Source organism: Populus euphratica, unplaced genomic scaffold (assembly GCF_000495115.2).
Source record: "Populus euphratica unplaced genomic scaffold, PopEup_1.0 scaffold387.1, whole genome shotgun sequence".
NCBI classification, from domain to species: Eukaryota; Viridiplantae; Streptophyta; class Magnoliopsida; order Malpighiales; family Salicaceae; genus Populus; species Populus euphratica.
In genome coordinates this window covers 190,437-206,069 of record NW_011500277.1, presented here as the reverse complement: position 1 = coordinate 206,069, position 15,633 = coordinate 190,437, and the positions used below count along the sequence as shown (strand labels likewise).

At 35.0% G+C, this 15,633-nt stretch overlaps 3 protein-coding genes across 6 annotated transcripts in view; all 3 read right to left on the bottom strand.

Moving 5' to 3' along the window:
* LOC105113088 (3beta-hydroxysteroid-dehydrogenase/decarboxylase isoform 3-like) overlaps nt 1-2,085 on the bottom strand; it is a 5,523-nt gene extending 3,438 nt beyond the window's left edge. The window contains exons 1-4 of one of the 2 annotated variants that reach the window (XM_011009110.1): nt 1,585-2,085; nt 686-775; nt 426-559; nt 108-278 (exon numbers count right to left, since the gene is read on the bottom strand). In XM_011009110.1, coding sequence (XP_011007412.1) covers nt 108-278; nt 426-559; nt 686-775; nt 1,585-1,852 — 663 coding nt within the window. In that variant the 5' untranslated portion in view covers nt 1,853-2,085. The remainder of the gene's footprint in view (nt 1-107; nt 279-425; nt 560-685; nt 776-1,584) is intronic. The other variant, XM_011009109.1, reaches the window with a different exon arrangement.
* A 2,884-nt stretch (nt 2,086-4,969) lies between these two features.
* Nucleotides 4,970-9,543, bottom strand: LOC105113087 (probable hydroxyacylglutathione hydrolase 2, chloroplast). Of its 3 annotated transcripts, XR_839882.1 has the most exons (9): nt 9,395-9,543; nt 8,516-8,698; nt 8,199-8,402; nt 7,785-7,908; nt 7,010-7,110; nt 6,283-6,357; nt 6,088-6,186; nt 5,671-5,840; nt 5,261-5,337 (listed from the first exon to the last, which is right to left on the bottom strand). XR_839882.1 is itself a non-coding variant. In XM_011009106.1 (8 exons), the coding sequence occupies exons 1-8, from the start codon at nt 9,446-9,448 to the stop codon at nt 5,191-5,193; spliced, it is 987 nt and encodes a 328-aa protein (XP_011007408.1). In that variant the 5' UTR covers nt 9,449-9,543; the 3' UTR covers nt 4,970-5,190. The 3 variants fall into 3 exon arrangements, 2 of the variants coding, with proteins under 2 accessions (XP_011007408.1, XP_011007409.1); XM_011009106.1 differs by lacking the exon at nt 5,671-5,840 and having other exon boundaries at nt 4,970-5,337; XM_011009107.1 differs by lacking the exons at nt 5,671-5,840; nt 9,395-9,543 and adding an exon at nt 8,797-8,869 and having other exon boundaries at nt 4,970-5,337.
* A 1,156-nt stretch (nt 9,544-10,699) lies between these two features.
* On the bottom strand, nt 10,700-15,046 carry LOC105113086 (calreticulin-3-like). Its single transcript, XM_011009105.1, has 13 exons — nt 14,720-15,046; nt 14,441-14,636; nt 14,094-14,352; nt 13,893-13,949; nt 13,747-13,794; nt 13,374-13,460; nt 13,224-13,281; nt 12,705-12,772; nt 12,066-12,158; nt 11,923-11,979; nt 11,740-11,811; nt 11,386-11,418; nt 10,700-11,026 (listed from the first exon to the last, which is right to left on the bottom strand). Exons 1-13 carry the CDS (start codon nt 14,952-14,954, stop codon nt 11,015-11,017), a joined length of 1,275 nt encoding a protein of 424 aa, XP_011007407.1. The 5' UTR covers nt 14,955-15,046; the 3' UTR covers nt 10,700-11,014.
* Nucleotides 15,047-15,633: the final 587 nt, after the last annotated feature.

The following is a 15,633-nucleotide window of genomic DNA, read 5'->3' as shown; positions in this document are numbered from 1 at the left end:
AAGGGGGGGGGGGGGGGGGGTTCAGTCCCAGTAGTATAAGAAGTTCACAAAATCAACAAAGCATGAAAAATCACACAAAAGATGCTGAGCACAAATAGTCCTCAAACCTTTGCCCAGCCAGATCTTGCTAAATTCACTAAAAAAGGAACAAGCTGAGTGTCCCCAGGTCCGAAGACATTGCTAGGCCGCAGTGCACATGTTAAAAGACCGCCAATGTTGTTAGCATACAGGACTAATGCTTCTGCTTGAGCCTTAAGATCACTCAGCATGTCTGCAAACTGTATCATGATTAAAAAAAAAATACCAGTCAAAAGGGAAAAGAAAATTACATTACACAGTAGAAAATGTAAGAAGAGAATTTCATTCTCCAAAAAATAAATGAAGTAGAAGAAGAAGAAGTGAAATCTCTAGAGCAACAAACATACTTTCCAATGGCATAGAAAAGACTCGTCCCTATTACATATATCACGTGAACCATCAAAAATTACATCTGCAGGACTGTTATATATAAGCTGTCTAACTTTGCATTCTCGGCAAGCATTGATGACATTTTTAGCACCTGTATAAAATGAAAACAAGCAATCAGACAAAAATTATTCTGAAATGTTCCACCCCCAGTACCAACTACCCCCCTCCATGGTGCATGGTTTTAATATACTGAAAAAAGTAATAGCCCATTAATTACCTTGAACTATAAGCATGTAGCAATCATAGAAATCATGTTTCGGTAAGTCAGTAGCTTCCATGTAAAATACAACAGATGATCCTTCAACAGCTGCAAAAAGACAGACATTTCGCTCTCTTCATTTACATATCATCCAGAAAAAATTAACCAAATTCAAATTTCCACCCACGAATTTTCACGTTATTCAGATATCCATTTCTCCCATTTTCTCAGCAACCAAACAAAGAGTCCCACCACCATGAGCATCTAACCATTTGTTAAGAAGCTAAAATCACTCAAGAGTTTCATGAAATAATATGAACTTTACAGGGCTAACACTCACACTACATTGAATAAATAATTCAAAACTTAACTTTGCTTTCTTTCTTTCAATTTTCTTAGAAACCAAACAAAAGAAACTCACTCCAGAATCCCACAAATGACCTTCCATCACTCGTTTCAAAACCCCAAAGCTACAGTAAACTGAACCTCAGTAACTCTCTTCAATTACAAAAACTATAAAACAAATTGAACTCTAACTTAAAACAGTCATGGACTTGCACAGATTTATTTCATCACGGTAATTTTCTCTCCATTTCTTTCCTTTTATTTTTCTTTTCAATTACCTTTTTACCAGCCAAAAGCACATGATATTCCTTAATATTTTAAATTTCGAGAAGTAATTGAATAAAAGATAGTAACTTTACAAAATTTCAATGAGTTAAACAATTAAACAAATAATTTACAGCCTCATTTTACCACGGTACTGCCAAGAATCACCGCAGCAATCCAAAAAAATTCCATTTTTCTCTCATTTCCCCTTCCTTTCTCACACTTTCTCACCAACCAAGCACACACACAGAGCCAAAAGGAAACGGCACCGCATTTGAACACCTCGAAACCTCCTAATTTTTTGTTACCTTTAGTGATTTGAGAGGGATCGCGAACATCGACTTGACAATACGAAGCAAAACCGGACGCAAGAGCATCACGGAGGACAGAGTCACCATGATTAGAGTCAGCATCGAGCTGCAAGGAGTGAGTCGAATCGGCGACTCGAACGATCCAGTCACCGAGTTGAAGGAGACGTGTAACAAGCGATCGGCCTAAAAAGCCCCGGCCACCAAGCACCACGACGCAAGCTCTTTGGCCTCCTCCAGGGCTTATCAAATCGTCGACGATCGCCATTTTTAGAGGATTTGATTAATGTTCTTGAGATTTGGGGGTTTGGGAATTTTTTATAACTGAAGCAAGAATTGGCGGGGAAACTGTGCATGCGTTTATCGAGACTCTTAATTGTTGGTGGGTCCTATAGGATCTGCTTTCCTTTTTCTTTCTTTTTTCCTGCACATAGGTTGATGGTGAAGGGTATATTCGAAACTCGGAATCAGTTTATGTGACAGTTCTAAATCTCGATACGGAGATTATCTAAGTATAATACTTGGGTTATAAATTAATAGTGTTGGCTCTGTTAATTAAGAATAATTTAAATTTAAATATTTTTTAATAAAAATATTTTAAAAAAATATTAATATATTCCTGATCAAGTTTTAGTTAGGTTAAAATTGCGAATTGATGCAAGTGAGGTTCTGGCTTAGCGGTGGGAGGGGCTTGTCCCCTTCCTTCGCACCTGGGTTCGAATCTCACCATGCACGTCTATCACCCTCGCGGTGCCTTACCTGCTCACTGGGCTTGCAGGATGTTCAGTGAGCTGTGTGGATTAGTCGTGGTGCGCATAAGCTGGCCCGGACACCCCACGTAAATCAAAAAAAAAAAATTGCGAATTGATTCAAATAAGATTAGATTAATTCATTCTTCTTCTTTTTTATTTAGACAGATTACTAAGTTATAAATCCTCCAAATAAGACATTTAGATTTATGTTTATGTGTTTTTTATTATCAAGTGTGTTTCTTAGATTATGTAAAAAAGAAAAAAGATTTATAGCATATTTTAAATTATTAATTTATTTTTATTAATTTATGGTTGTGGTTGTTTTTTAAAGTATTTTTATTATAAAATATATTAAAATAATATTTTTTATTTTTTATAATTATTTTTTAAATCAACACATCAAAATAATTTAAAACATAAATTAAAAAAAAAATACAGATTAATCACATTTTCAAACACTCCTTTAACCTCAACTAAGCTATTCCAGCTATATTTCCATATTTGAATTTAAAAATAAATCATATATATAGTTAAGTAGTAGTCTAGTGCGTTCATCTAGTCCTTTTTGCTTATTTTATAGACACACAAAACTTTAAAAACGAGCAATCCTAAAATTCAATGGATCAATATGGGGACCAGTTGAATAAAACAAAAGAAAACATAAACTTTGACATAAAAGCTAACTTGAAAAGGAATTTGCTTTCTTAAACTTCAGAACATCCTCCTTCTAGCCCCCTTTTCTTGTTGTCTTCTAAACGAGGTTGCATAAAATTTAAATAATTTCCTGTTTAATGTTTTTTATATAGTTTTAGATTAAAAATAATTGTTTAAAATTAAAATATATATATTATTTTAATATATTTTCAAATAAAAATATTTTAAAAAACAATTATTACCATATCCTCACTATTATATTTAGATCCCATCTGCTTGACTTTATGATGCAAGCTTATGTAGCATGTTACGAGGTTTCCAAGGCTACGAGGTTCCTAATCCTTCTTTGTCTTTTTCCTCAAGTTGATACCTCGAGTGAAAGGATCCTTGGTATATAATTTATATAGTTTTGATATGCATAAATGATATGTTTTTAATCGGAATTAAAGAGATCAATTTATTTATATTAGGAGAAAGTTGACCCGTATATTAATTTTATTTAACACTCTTCAATTAAATAGGTCAACTTGAAAGGTTAGATTTTAGATTAAATAGAGTGGAAGTTGATTGAATTATCCTATTAATTTGGTTAAATTTTAATTTAAATTGATAACAAAATGTTGTTATTTTTTATAGAAAAAATAAAATAGTCAAATCTAATTGACCTGCCATATCAACAATTATTCTAGTGGACATGGTTAATATTTAATGTGATTTTTTTAAAAAAATATTCAAAAATAATATTATTTTTTAAAAACATCATAAAATTATATTCAGGTTTAATAACTTAGCCATGTACTAACTACAAGGCATGGTGATTGAAGAGAATGATCGTATAAGAACACCAGGCAGGTGACCTACCGATGAGAGAATTGGACAAAGAAGCATTAAAAAGATTCAGCATTAGTCCATAGCTTTTAGGGCATGATTTCAAGTTTGAAATTGGGGTAATTGTTATTTTTTAGAATATTTTTTATTTAAAAATATATTAAAATAATATTATTTTATTTTACAAATCACTTTTTTATTTAAAAACATAAAAAAATTAATTTAAAGAAAAAAATTAACTTTTTAAAAAGTAGAGCAGATCTGTCATGAAAGACGTGACCATGCCTGCCAACTCCATGGATTTGGTGCCAGTTTCTTCAACGGGAGATGGGAGTGATGTAAGATCCTTTTCAGCTTTATTTGGTAAACCCATCCATCACCTACCATACCACAAAGCCAAAAGAAACAAACACACGAAGCAGATAGAGGTAAGCAACCTCTCCCACGACACAAGACACAAGTCTCTGCCATACCTGGCCCAATTCCTTGTTTTTTTCTAGCATGGTGGGGCCGGATTTCTTCCTAACTCAACGAAAACCAGCCTTCATTTGCTGGTGTCCCACCATGATAAAGCTATTCATTATTCACCCCACAAATGCCATTGATTAATAAATGGTGCAGAGTGGTCTTCCTAGCAGCAAGTGAACAGAAGTCATGGCCGTAGGCATTGTGGTCCCTGGGTGTCTGTCTCCAAAATTTTAAGTTCCTAGTTCCATGCTCTGTTCTAAACCACTACCATCGCCTGAATCCATGTTTTTCTTTCAGTGTCGAGGTTGACTAGGTCACACATATCTAATCTAATTGACTCAGCAGAGAAATATCAACTTCAGGGATTAGGCCGAATCTAATAAATATGTGTTGGAGCAGATTATCCACGTCAAGAAGAATTCACGGCAAAAGGGAAAGAAAAGAAGCAATGCAGCCTCACGGACTCCAGACAGCTTTTTAACTTTAGTTTTGGTATTTCGTTTTCTTAATTTATAATCATTACGGGAAAATCCAGCTCTCCATCTTTGAACCAGCTGAATATAATTCACCCTACATGGAGCGACACTTGCAGAATAGCACAGTCAAAGCTCTCGTCAAGTCCAACTTCAGTCGAACAGCAGAAAATTAAGTGTTTACAGTAGTGGAAGAAATGGCACCATCCATGAACCAGAACCAAAAATGAATACCTTCTACGCAGTGTTTTCACAGCAAATAAAAGCTGAGCTGGTACAGAATTAAACCATTTTAATCCAAATAGAAGAAGGCAGGATTTGCTATTTCTTTTGGTGAGAATCCAAAGGAAATTCAAGATATCCAAACCCGCAGAGAATAATACACAGCTGAATCACCTATACTATAACAAGTTGATAATCTTGTATGTGATCTAAAAATTGTCCTTTGCTTGGCGGATGACGCCTAAGGCTTCTGAATCACTTGCTGTTGCTGGAATGTTTAAGGTCTGCCGGATTTCTGTACTTGATGTGCGGAGGAAAGGATTGCAAGCCTTTTCAACCTTTAGCTTAGTTGGAATCTGATAAGACAGAAAAACTCACGTTCTATGCAAAACTTTAAAAAGATAAAATTTAAAGTTCAACGATAAGCAAAGAAAATAAAAACACATCCAGGACTATGAAATTAAATCAAGTTGATCGATAATTTATGAAGATTGTTGATGTATAGGGAACTCAGCTTGCAAGCTACTTCAAGTTTACTGAAACTGAATACCATCTCAAGGCGTATCCATGAGGAAGGTTGTGCTGTTCTACAAAATTAAAAACTCTAATAGCCGGAGCCAGGCAGGAAAACTAAGGACATAGAACTTTAAGTGCTTCTATAAAGCCAAAGAGGGTATGTACTCACGTACAGTAGCACACACATCCCTTGTAAGGCAAATGCTTGGCTTGCAACTGAATTTGGTGCCTATATCTGCTTCCAAAAGGCAAGATACCTTTCAAAAGTCAATGTTTCAGTTTGAAACATCATGAGCTCAATCATGGATAGGAATCTCTAACGAGTTGAAGGGCTATGTGAGCGCTGTCAAGACCGATAAGAGGCACAAATCATAAAATCAATTTTCATTCTAGATCACAAAGATAGGAAATAAGAAAATCCAGCGGCACATCATTCCGTTGCTATAATATTCTCCTGCCCTTGTACTAGAGGCATAGGATTGGATCCTGCTCCCATTGTGAACTTGAGCGTAGGGGTGGGTTCAGGCATTGTGGCAGCCCATCATTGGTTAGTAATTTCAAAAGAACAAATAAAAAGGCTTATGACTCACTGTTGGCAAACTTTTGCTGCGAAGATGTGCTATGTGGGCTGCATACGACTGGAGTGCCTCGTTATTTGGTTCTATGGACAGTGCAAACTTTGAATTACTCTGTCAGAAAAGATGCATCGTACTTAGGGCCTTGATCTTTGACCTTTAGTAGATCATGCAAGCAGGATACAAAAAACAAAGATAACAGTGACCAACCAATGTATATTCGTGACCACAATATATATTTGTATCATCAGGCAGTGACACGATTTTCCTGAGGGACGAATGCATCTGCAACAAAGACAATCAGATGCTATTGTATTAAATCATCATGAAACAAGAAGAAAAGGGCAACCAGTTTCCATAATGCCTTCAATATGGACACAATTTTTAACAACGAAATATTGACTGCAGAAGGGCATGACATCCATATAATAATCAAGTGACTAGCTTCATCTTGTATACTGTTGGTTAATTAAGAGGCCTGCTATTTGGATTACACAATTGGAAGTAGTTCTATCCCATCCTCCAATGTTTCACCCAATCATCTCAAGATTTGACTGCAGGGATGTCCCCTTCTAACTATAAAATATTTCATTAAATGCACAACTTGTGAACTGTAAAGTAAAGACAGATTTAGAAAAATCCACCGAAAATAAAACGACTTTTTTGGAGGTTCAAAATCACAGATCTCTTTTTACTGGGCGGTGAAAGCTAGGGAAATATATCAGCATTCAAGTTCAGAAAACATGTATCATTAACAATTCAATACTCTTCAAGTCAAAAGGATGAAATGATTCTTTTGAAAATAATTTCACCTTGCAGATTCATGTACTGAAACATTTTTTCTCAAATAGGAAAGTCCAACCCAATATGTGCATCATTAGATATAGTTTTGAACCTCAGAATAATGGTAAAACGAAGAACAAATGTCAAGAATTACCTGCTCAGGTGTTCCTTCAAAAAGCTTGCCACATGATAAACTAAATAAAGTATCTCCAGTAAAAATAGCCCCAGAACCAGGAAAGTAGAAACTAATGTGGCCTACAATAACAATTAAATGAAAGCTGAACGTCAGAACAACAAAAACTGCAGTTGCTGCATAACCATGAAGTCTTACACTCTTTACTCCTCCCAAAATCAACAAGAGAAGTCCGTCCACCACCCTACTAGAAATAACCAGCGCTATACATGTATGCAATTAACTAGAAAATATGAAGACACGGCTGAAATTTACTGACAAAATTTCTGTTTTGGTTTAGATGAAGCCAACAAAAAAATGTCTGTTTCACCTTTATTTTTTGTATTGAGTCTATACCACATGTCCCATGCAACTGGATAATCTCCAAACAGAAAATTTTAAGATCCCCATTTTAATGGCATGCAAGACAGATATTGGAAGCTATGACCAGTTGCAGCCTTCCAATGTGCAATGCATTTATAACTATTCATGTGACTTGGATTTTATATTGGCGTTTTACATATTTTATGAGTTTTATTCTAAGCAGTGAATCACAAGTTCATGCTTCCAGAAAATGCATTATTTTTTCTTTTTTGGAACAGCATGGAAATGCATTGATTTAACATGCATTTCCAGTGTCATTTCAAAATTAACAGAAGAAAAGAAACCATTTTGACATTATAATGATATGATTCTCATGAATATCTATCATCGACAGGATTTCCTAACGTTAGATTAATCAATAAGGAAATACAACCTCGGGTGTGGCCAGGAGTGTCCATTACTTGCACCTCATGGGCTGCAAACATCCACTTATCCCCATCATTCAGAACTATATCAATGCCAGGAATCCTATCCCTGTCGACTCCCGAACCAATTACCTACAAACAAGAAGTGGAACCGTAAAAACTACAGAAAATTCTGGGAGCTACTTTACAAACAACCATGTAGGACTCTCTTAATACTCAATGAAGAATCCTCAGCATTCATTGAAAACCTTAGAATAAGCTAAGTTTCAAGAATTAGACTCAATACAAGCAGATTTAAAACGGTGAATAGAAACTCTGGCTTTTGACCATTATAAGGCTCTTGTGTCAAAGCTCCTTGAATTCATCTAATCTCATCCAATGTAAGTTGGGAGAAGAAAGAAAATGGGAACCCAGTTGCATACCTTTGCACCATATCTTGCTTTTAACTCTTGATTCCCACCTGTGTGATCATGATGATGATGAGTATTTAGTATATAAGTTAAGTTCCAGTTTTTCCGACTTAAAGCATCTATAACAGGTGTAGCTTCAGACGGATCGACAACTCCAACTGTGCCTGTATCCTCGTCATGTAAGAGATATGCATAATTGTCCTTAAGACATGGCACCTGAAGCAATGAAGGTAACAAAAAATGATATGAGGCATCCATTCACAATAAGAGCACTCAACACTTCAAAATTACAACAGAGCTTGCAAAATAAAAACATCACAGATTCTTACCAATTCAATTTGCAATGAGGATGACATGTTAGAAACACTGCAAAACTGGGCTACTCTGAGTGTTCGACTTGCTCCACGCAAGGTTTTAAATGGCGTAGACAACAAACGCGTGAATCCATACACAAGACCTTTACTAAGGCTAAGTTGCCTCATGCCTGGCAATATGCAAAGCCCACTCCTCACCTAACAATGTAAGAGAAACAAATATAAGGTCCTGGATCTCAATCTCCACAGTTTTAGCAAGCATATATCCACTACATCACCAGAAATAAACACGAAACCTATTCCACAAAGAAGGAAAATCATCTCCTGATATGAAAAACCAAATGCAGCAAATGGAAAGTGATAGATGGATGAAATCATTTACATTAGAAAGGCCAAAAAATATATACAGAAAGTTCAGCTTCTCAAGATGATTTCCTGTCTTCAAAAGCTCATATGTCTACATACACTTCACCAATTATGCCTTCTCCTCAACTTCCACTAAAAATAAAACAAAGTGCCCATTACATCAAATCACTTGATTCTTTACTATCCAACCAATTACACTTCTGGTAAAAAACCTACATCACCACTAGGAGAAGAAAAACGAACTTTCACCATTCCTTCTACCTCCACTATCAAAACTAGCACAAAACAGTAAATAGGCTTTCTTAAAAGAAGTTAAAAATGAAAACTTCAAACAAAAAACAAGCAAATAATACTCCAAAACAAAACAGAAGCAAGGATTCTCCAATCTCTCAAATGGGTTCAGACATCAAGATCACTCATTTCCCATAAAGAAAGAGACTTTAAAGTTTAAACCAACACTAAAGTACAAAACATTCATTAAATCAAATGGGTCTTGAGTAAACAAGAAATGGAAGCGAGCAACCCCACCCTGGAGCAAGGGAGGGTAGCCATGGCACAAGATGCTTTGGAGATCATCTGCATCACTTCACTCCCCTTCGTTTATTTCTTTGTTTTGTTTTCCTAGAGAGAGAAAGATAGAGAGAGTTAATGTGGATGGCTGTGGGTTGGCACTTGCGTGGCAGTTGGCACTTGAATAATTATGATGGATATTATTATTTATGTAGTTTGGTGACTAACAAGGAAAATGGGTCAGCAGAATTGGAATACTAAAAAATGCTTTTATTTTTTATTTTAAAAAAATATATAATTATTTTATAATTTAGGTGTTTTTATATTTATTTCTCATGCTGAAAAAAAATACAATTTATATTTTCTTGTATGTGTAACAATTTACACTCTAAATTATCTTATAATTTAGTCTATTTTACCTTCAACTAATATGCGATTTTTCAAAACATGTAGAGGAGATATAAAAACAATTAAATTATTTTTTTCTTTATCATTGGAAAAAAGATATTCTTAGATTAATTAACATATTAAATCATATCAGATTTTTATCCCATCATTATCATAAAAATGCTTATAGAAGAATAAATACTTTTTATTGTTTTTAGATTTTTTTTATTAATAAATATATTCTTAACAGCTTGAATACCAAATGAGGTTTAATTTACTTGAATAATATCAAAGATGTATTATTAACCTAATACATTTAAAGAAATTTTGTAAATGTTTGAGTGATCTTGGTATTTAAATCTAATAAATTAATGAAAGATTAATATAGAAAATTACTTGACAAATGCCTTTCACACATTTGTTTTGTCGTCCAATGGGATTATCATTGTCACTGTTTTTTTTATTGATAAATATCATTAGCCTCTTATTTTGTTTTATTTTTTTTCTATTTTTATGGACTGCAATTTTTTTATTTTGATATTATTCTACTTAATTTTTGTTTGGTTTTATTCATCACAGAAGATATGATAAAATCATCTAAAAATATATATTTTTTAAAACGTGAATTATGCCGCGTTCCCAAAGGCGCAGAGAAATAGATGGGAATGAGGTGAGGTGATCTGGAAAAGTCCAAACAACAGACAAAAATTCGAGACGTTAGGTCCAGCAGTGTTTTCAGGCCATGTTGAGGAGGTCCCACGTTTCCTTCGGAGGCCCCTCACCATAAAATTAAAGGATCCATTTTATCTGATTTTGCTATTTTAATGGAAAATAAAATATTGTGGAGATCAAACCTCTATGGCACATGCCCGGTCTATGAGCTATCTGCTTGGCGCAAGTTGCCCTGTTTAAACCACAATAAAGATTTCATGCAGATGAAGTTTTAACTGATAAACAATCCGTAATCCATCCAAACCATAAGAATTTTCAACGATTAGCCTCAAAATTGTCCATTAATTTACTGTCAACTCAAATAACGAGAGCCCACGTAAACCTTAGTGGCTGAATTGCCATGTCAACTTGGGCAAGTTATTAGTTGCGGTGGCCCTGGTGAGTCTCTAATGTTACAACAACAGCAAGACAACAGGAGGTACAAGAGCATGACTTTAGACAGGCAATGCTGCCTTCAGAAATCTGAAACTTGGTATCTCTTTCAGTTGTAAGACACGGGTGGAACCAGCCATGGAAAGCTTACAGTTCATCCTGCAAAAGGAAAGTTCCGAGCTCAGACTAAATTATTGAACTAAAGCATGAAAGAGTTTTCAGTGAAGATAATGTATCATTGTTCAGAAAGCCTCAAGCTGAATACTGTCTTCAGTGCCAAGACATAGATGACGTAACAGTTTACCTTAGAGTTCATTTGCTAGAATTGTTTTTTGTTTAATAAAAAATATAGGCACCATTTTTTATTTTATGACATGTAATGAAAAACAAAAGGCTTGAGCCAAGTAATTCCTGCCTACAGTAGAGATGTGCCATTGATCTTTTACCACTTGCTATGATGCTATAGGAAAAAGTTCTACAATGGGAAAAATGAGAGACAGTGCCAAATATATGCTTACATGGTAATCATCCAAGTAATCCCGAGGATCGTGCTGCAAAAGAATCTTATTATGTTAAATCACATTCACTAAAGAAATAAAAAGCATCACAATGATCATGATCAAAAAATGATGTTTTACTTCTGTGACTCCTTGGCTGTCCATCTCTCTTTCTCAATAAAACATTATGAAAAGATCATCTGAAAATGATTTTATGAGTAGAACCTCACATTTTTAAATGGTTCAGAGCATCAGAAGAAGTTTATTTATTTGAGCATGGGATATCATATAAAGTTAATTCAGCTACCAATCATGAGATGCAAGATTAAAAGTATCAACTAAGTTTTGATGAGAAGAAATAAAGAGATGCTATACCCTTCTACGAGGCTTCCTGTAGCCCCTTTCTTTCCTCCTCTTTTCACCTTCCACTCTAGCTCTCTGAGCTTCCTACTCATGCAATGATTCAAATCAATTGGACAGTGCTCAAAAAAGTGGTTAAAAGTAGAGTTATAGAAAAAAATTGCATATTTCCTAAAGCAAGTAAACAAAGTAAGTCACCTCTTCTTCTCGAGCTCTTCTCACTTTCTCTGCTTCCTCGAAGGCATCTTTTTCGATCTGGAATGTACATAAAATGGTAATCCAAATCAGACCATATTCCTCAGAACCAATCAGCCACATGGACTATAAAATCGATAATTCACCTCTCTATTCTGGAATACATCTTTCACAATTTCTCTCGCATATTGTGGGTCATCACAGATCAATATATTGTCAAAAATTGAACCAGCCTTCACCTGCAATGCAATGCTTGATCTTATCAGATTACAGTAACTCAGTATGGGTCTTATTAGAAGCATAAATCCCAGCTTCACTGAAAACAAAAATTATGAAGGTGTTCAATCATTCCGCCAAAACCGCACAATGAGAAGTTCAAATCAGTTTCAAATGGCAAAGCAGCTTGGTTATTTGGACAAATCAAAGACTTGAGTACAAATCCAAACTCCTCAAGAGGGTGGAAATGAGCCAAGAAGCCATTACAACCGGAAATGAATTGAAATCAATACATTTTCAATTTAGAATGAAAAGCTAGCCAGCACTTTTACTAATATGAATATAATAAAGTGTGCTATCTTGCCTAATCAGATGACTTCAGATAAGCAAATCCAGGTTATATAAGAGTGACAAATGTATTTTTTTTTTGTCAGATCAGATAAAACAACCATTTTTTTTTTATTTCAAATAACGAAATTTTACTCTTTTTGGTATTATTAGTCTGCTACTTTTCCCCAAACAATTTATATCAATGATCTCCTGTTGAAGGAAATAAGTTATAAGCCCACCTGCCAAACTTCAATACCCACGTACTTTATGGGCTTTAGCACATAAAGGTCAGGATCATCTTCAAACTCTGAGAACAAAGAAAGGAAAAGAGGATTGTGAGTATTTACAAAATGAAATTGGATACTGAAATCTGGTAAAGCTATTAGATTGACCATATAGTTTGAGAGACTTCAGACACAACCTTGTTGAAGGGACTAGTTGCATTGAAAAACCATTTTGCTTTTCATTTAAAAAACATTCCTACTGCAACCTAGAAGCTAACTCATTTTGCTATGCTCTGTTAGTAGCCCAGAATGAAATTTTCATTTTTTATACAACAACAAACTTGCCAACATCCAGTACCAGGTTTCAGCAATTTGAACATACCACCTACTCCATTCTTGTTTAAATGCTGATATAAAGGCCAACATGCTCATTTTCCTACTCCTGAACATTTATATATGCAAAATGGTCCTAAGCATTCTCCCCCCAAATAAGTGCTAAAAATAACTACTTTGCCTTACTGGAATGACTTGTACCTGGGTTATCAATCCATGGAGTCTTCCATTTTCCTTTATAGTTGGGGTTCTTGATTTTCTGCAGTATCAGGATAACAACTTAATTCAATAATCATTATAATCAGCTTGAGTAATTTATTCAAACTTTTGTTTAGTAGTATGGATGCGCACCTTTCTTTTCCATGGTCCTTTGTAAGCTGGATTTGGTATCTTGGGTGGCCTCCATATTCCATCCTCCACTTCATCCCAATTATCAGGCTACTCAAAGCAGCAACACAGAGAAAGGCCTGTTATATTATGTCTTCCAGGCTGTGACTGTTAAAATCAACTAATAAACCAAGATAATCTCTTCTTATTTATAACCTAACTATCCAATCGTCAAGTTGAATGAGGGAGAGCAAAATAGAAAGATATCTTCCTAGAACATCGTTGCAATATAAAGGCAAGTTAATCCATGACTAGTCCAATAGTGTGTTTCAAACCCCAACCAGACGAGAAAGGGAAAAATACATGGGAAATTCTAAAATGAGGGCACCAAACAAACCTCTTTAGCCTTAGGATCAGGAATCTCCCGGGGAATAGAATCATATCCCTGCAACATCAAAGCAGATAAAACAAGTGCAAAATGTATCAGGAACATGTATAGATCACTATTTCAACCACATTATTAAACAGATTATTAGGCAATACCTCTGGTTTGACATAATTAGGATCCTCAATATATTCTCTATCATCCCAGTCCGCCGGCTGTAAGATAATAATAGTCAACCATTTTTGGTTTGACCAAAAACACCAAACTATCAACAACAATATCATCAGCAATTCATAATCTAAGCACCACATTTCCCTAAAAAAATTGAACCAAAACCCAATCCCAAGTTCCTATCATACCCTCTTTGCTTTGGTATCTTTGATTTTCGGCGGAGGAAGTATATCCCAATCTGTATACATGGTTCCTGATTCCCTCTCTCTATTATCAACCAAAACACTGTAAGATGCATCAGGTCTAAGAATAAATGTATAGAAATGAGTCAACTTATCAGTTTCACATTGCAAATCCTTCTTGATTGGATAATTCTGTCCTTGGTATGACATGATAACATGAAGCTTCTTTGTTTGAGTCCCACATATATCAGGTCCAAACATAAAACTGCAAGGACAAAAACACAACAAACTTTAAGCTTAACCACCATCCAATTCTCAAACCTCAATAAAATCAAAAGGGTCACTTTCTTTACCTATAAGGAGTATCACCACCAAATTTCTTCTGATTAACATAACCAGAAAACAGCTTAATATACCCACCACCACACTCAATATCTTGCTCAAACTTAATAGAATACTGAACTACTAAAGTTCTATTCTTGTTACTAAACTCAGGTGATATCTTTGCAGATATAGCAAAATGCTTTGCATCATTGTATGTTTGAATACCTGAAACACAAAATTTCCTAAAAAATCAAACCCCGGATAAGATAAACTCAAAAAGATAAAATCTTTAACATGTGTTTATATACCTTTATCATCTGGATCGCCAGGCCATTTCCCTGCTGTGTACTTAAAAGTACCAGCTTTGCCTTCACTTCTTTTCCAGTCTGATAAAACCCATCTATCTTTCCATCCATCTTGAAAACGTTCTTCAAAGAAGATTTCAGAGAGAGTGACAGGGAAGAGGAAGAGACAGTGGATAGTGAAGAGCAAAAATAGTAGCTTTAAGGCTTGAACGACATGTAGTCTTAGCTTCTTCTCCATTTCTGGTAAACCAGTTGGCCAAGTGCCAGTGATGTGGTGCTTGGATTTAAGTGCACTATATAGTAAAGGGAGAGAATCTTCTGTTTAACACTGATTTTCCATAAATAACCTCCCTATAAATATATAAATATAAAGTTTCTTTTCTTTTTAACGTTTAGAACACTCTCAAATAACCCGAGTTGTGTGGAAGGGGGAGGAATTTGGACTTTTTTTATTGGTTGCAATGACTTGGCAAAGTTATTGCTAGGCAGGCAGGACTTGGAAGACGCCTTCAAACTACATGACTTTGGAAAGGACAAGAATGGCAAGAATCATGACTTCGGCTCGTCTACCGTTCGTCACGGTCCGTGATGTGAAACCAAGACTGACGGCAGAAAATCTCAGTGGCTTGGTTAAGTTGCTGAACACTTGCTAATTGCTTTATAGATTTCTTGGGTCAGCCTGAATGTTCAAACATCTACCAAGACTTGAGAGTGATATTGATAACCAAGGAGGGGAAAAAAAGAAGATGAAGATGACAATTTCTTTGAGAAATTTTGTTTCTAATTATTTATTACACTGCAAAATATTTTTTGAACATGGTAACTATAACTCAGATTTTATTAATTCTATTTAATTTCTTCTTCTTCTTCTTCTTTTTTTAGCATTTTTAACCTTGGTTTCTATTTTCAAAAGAAAT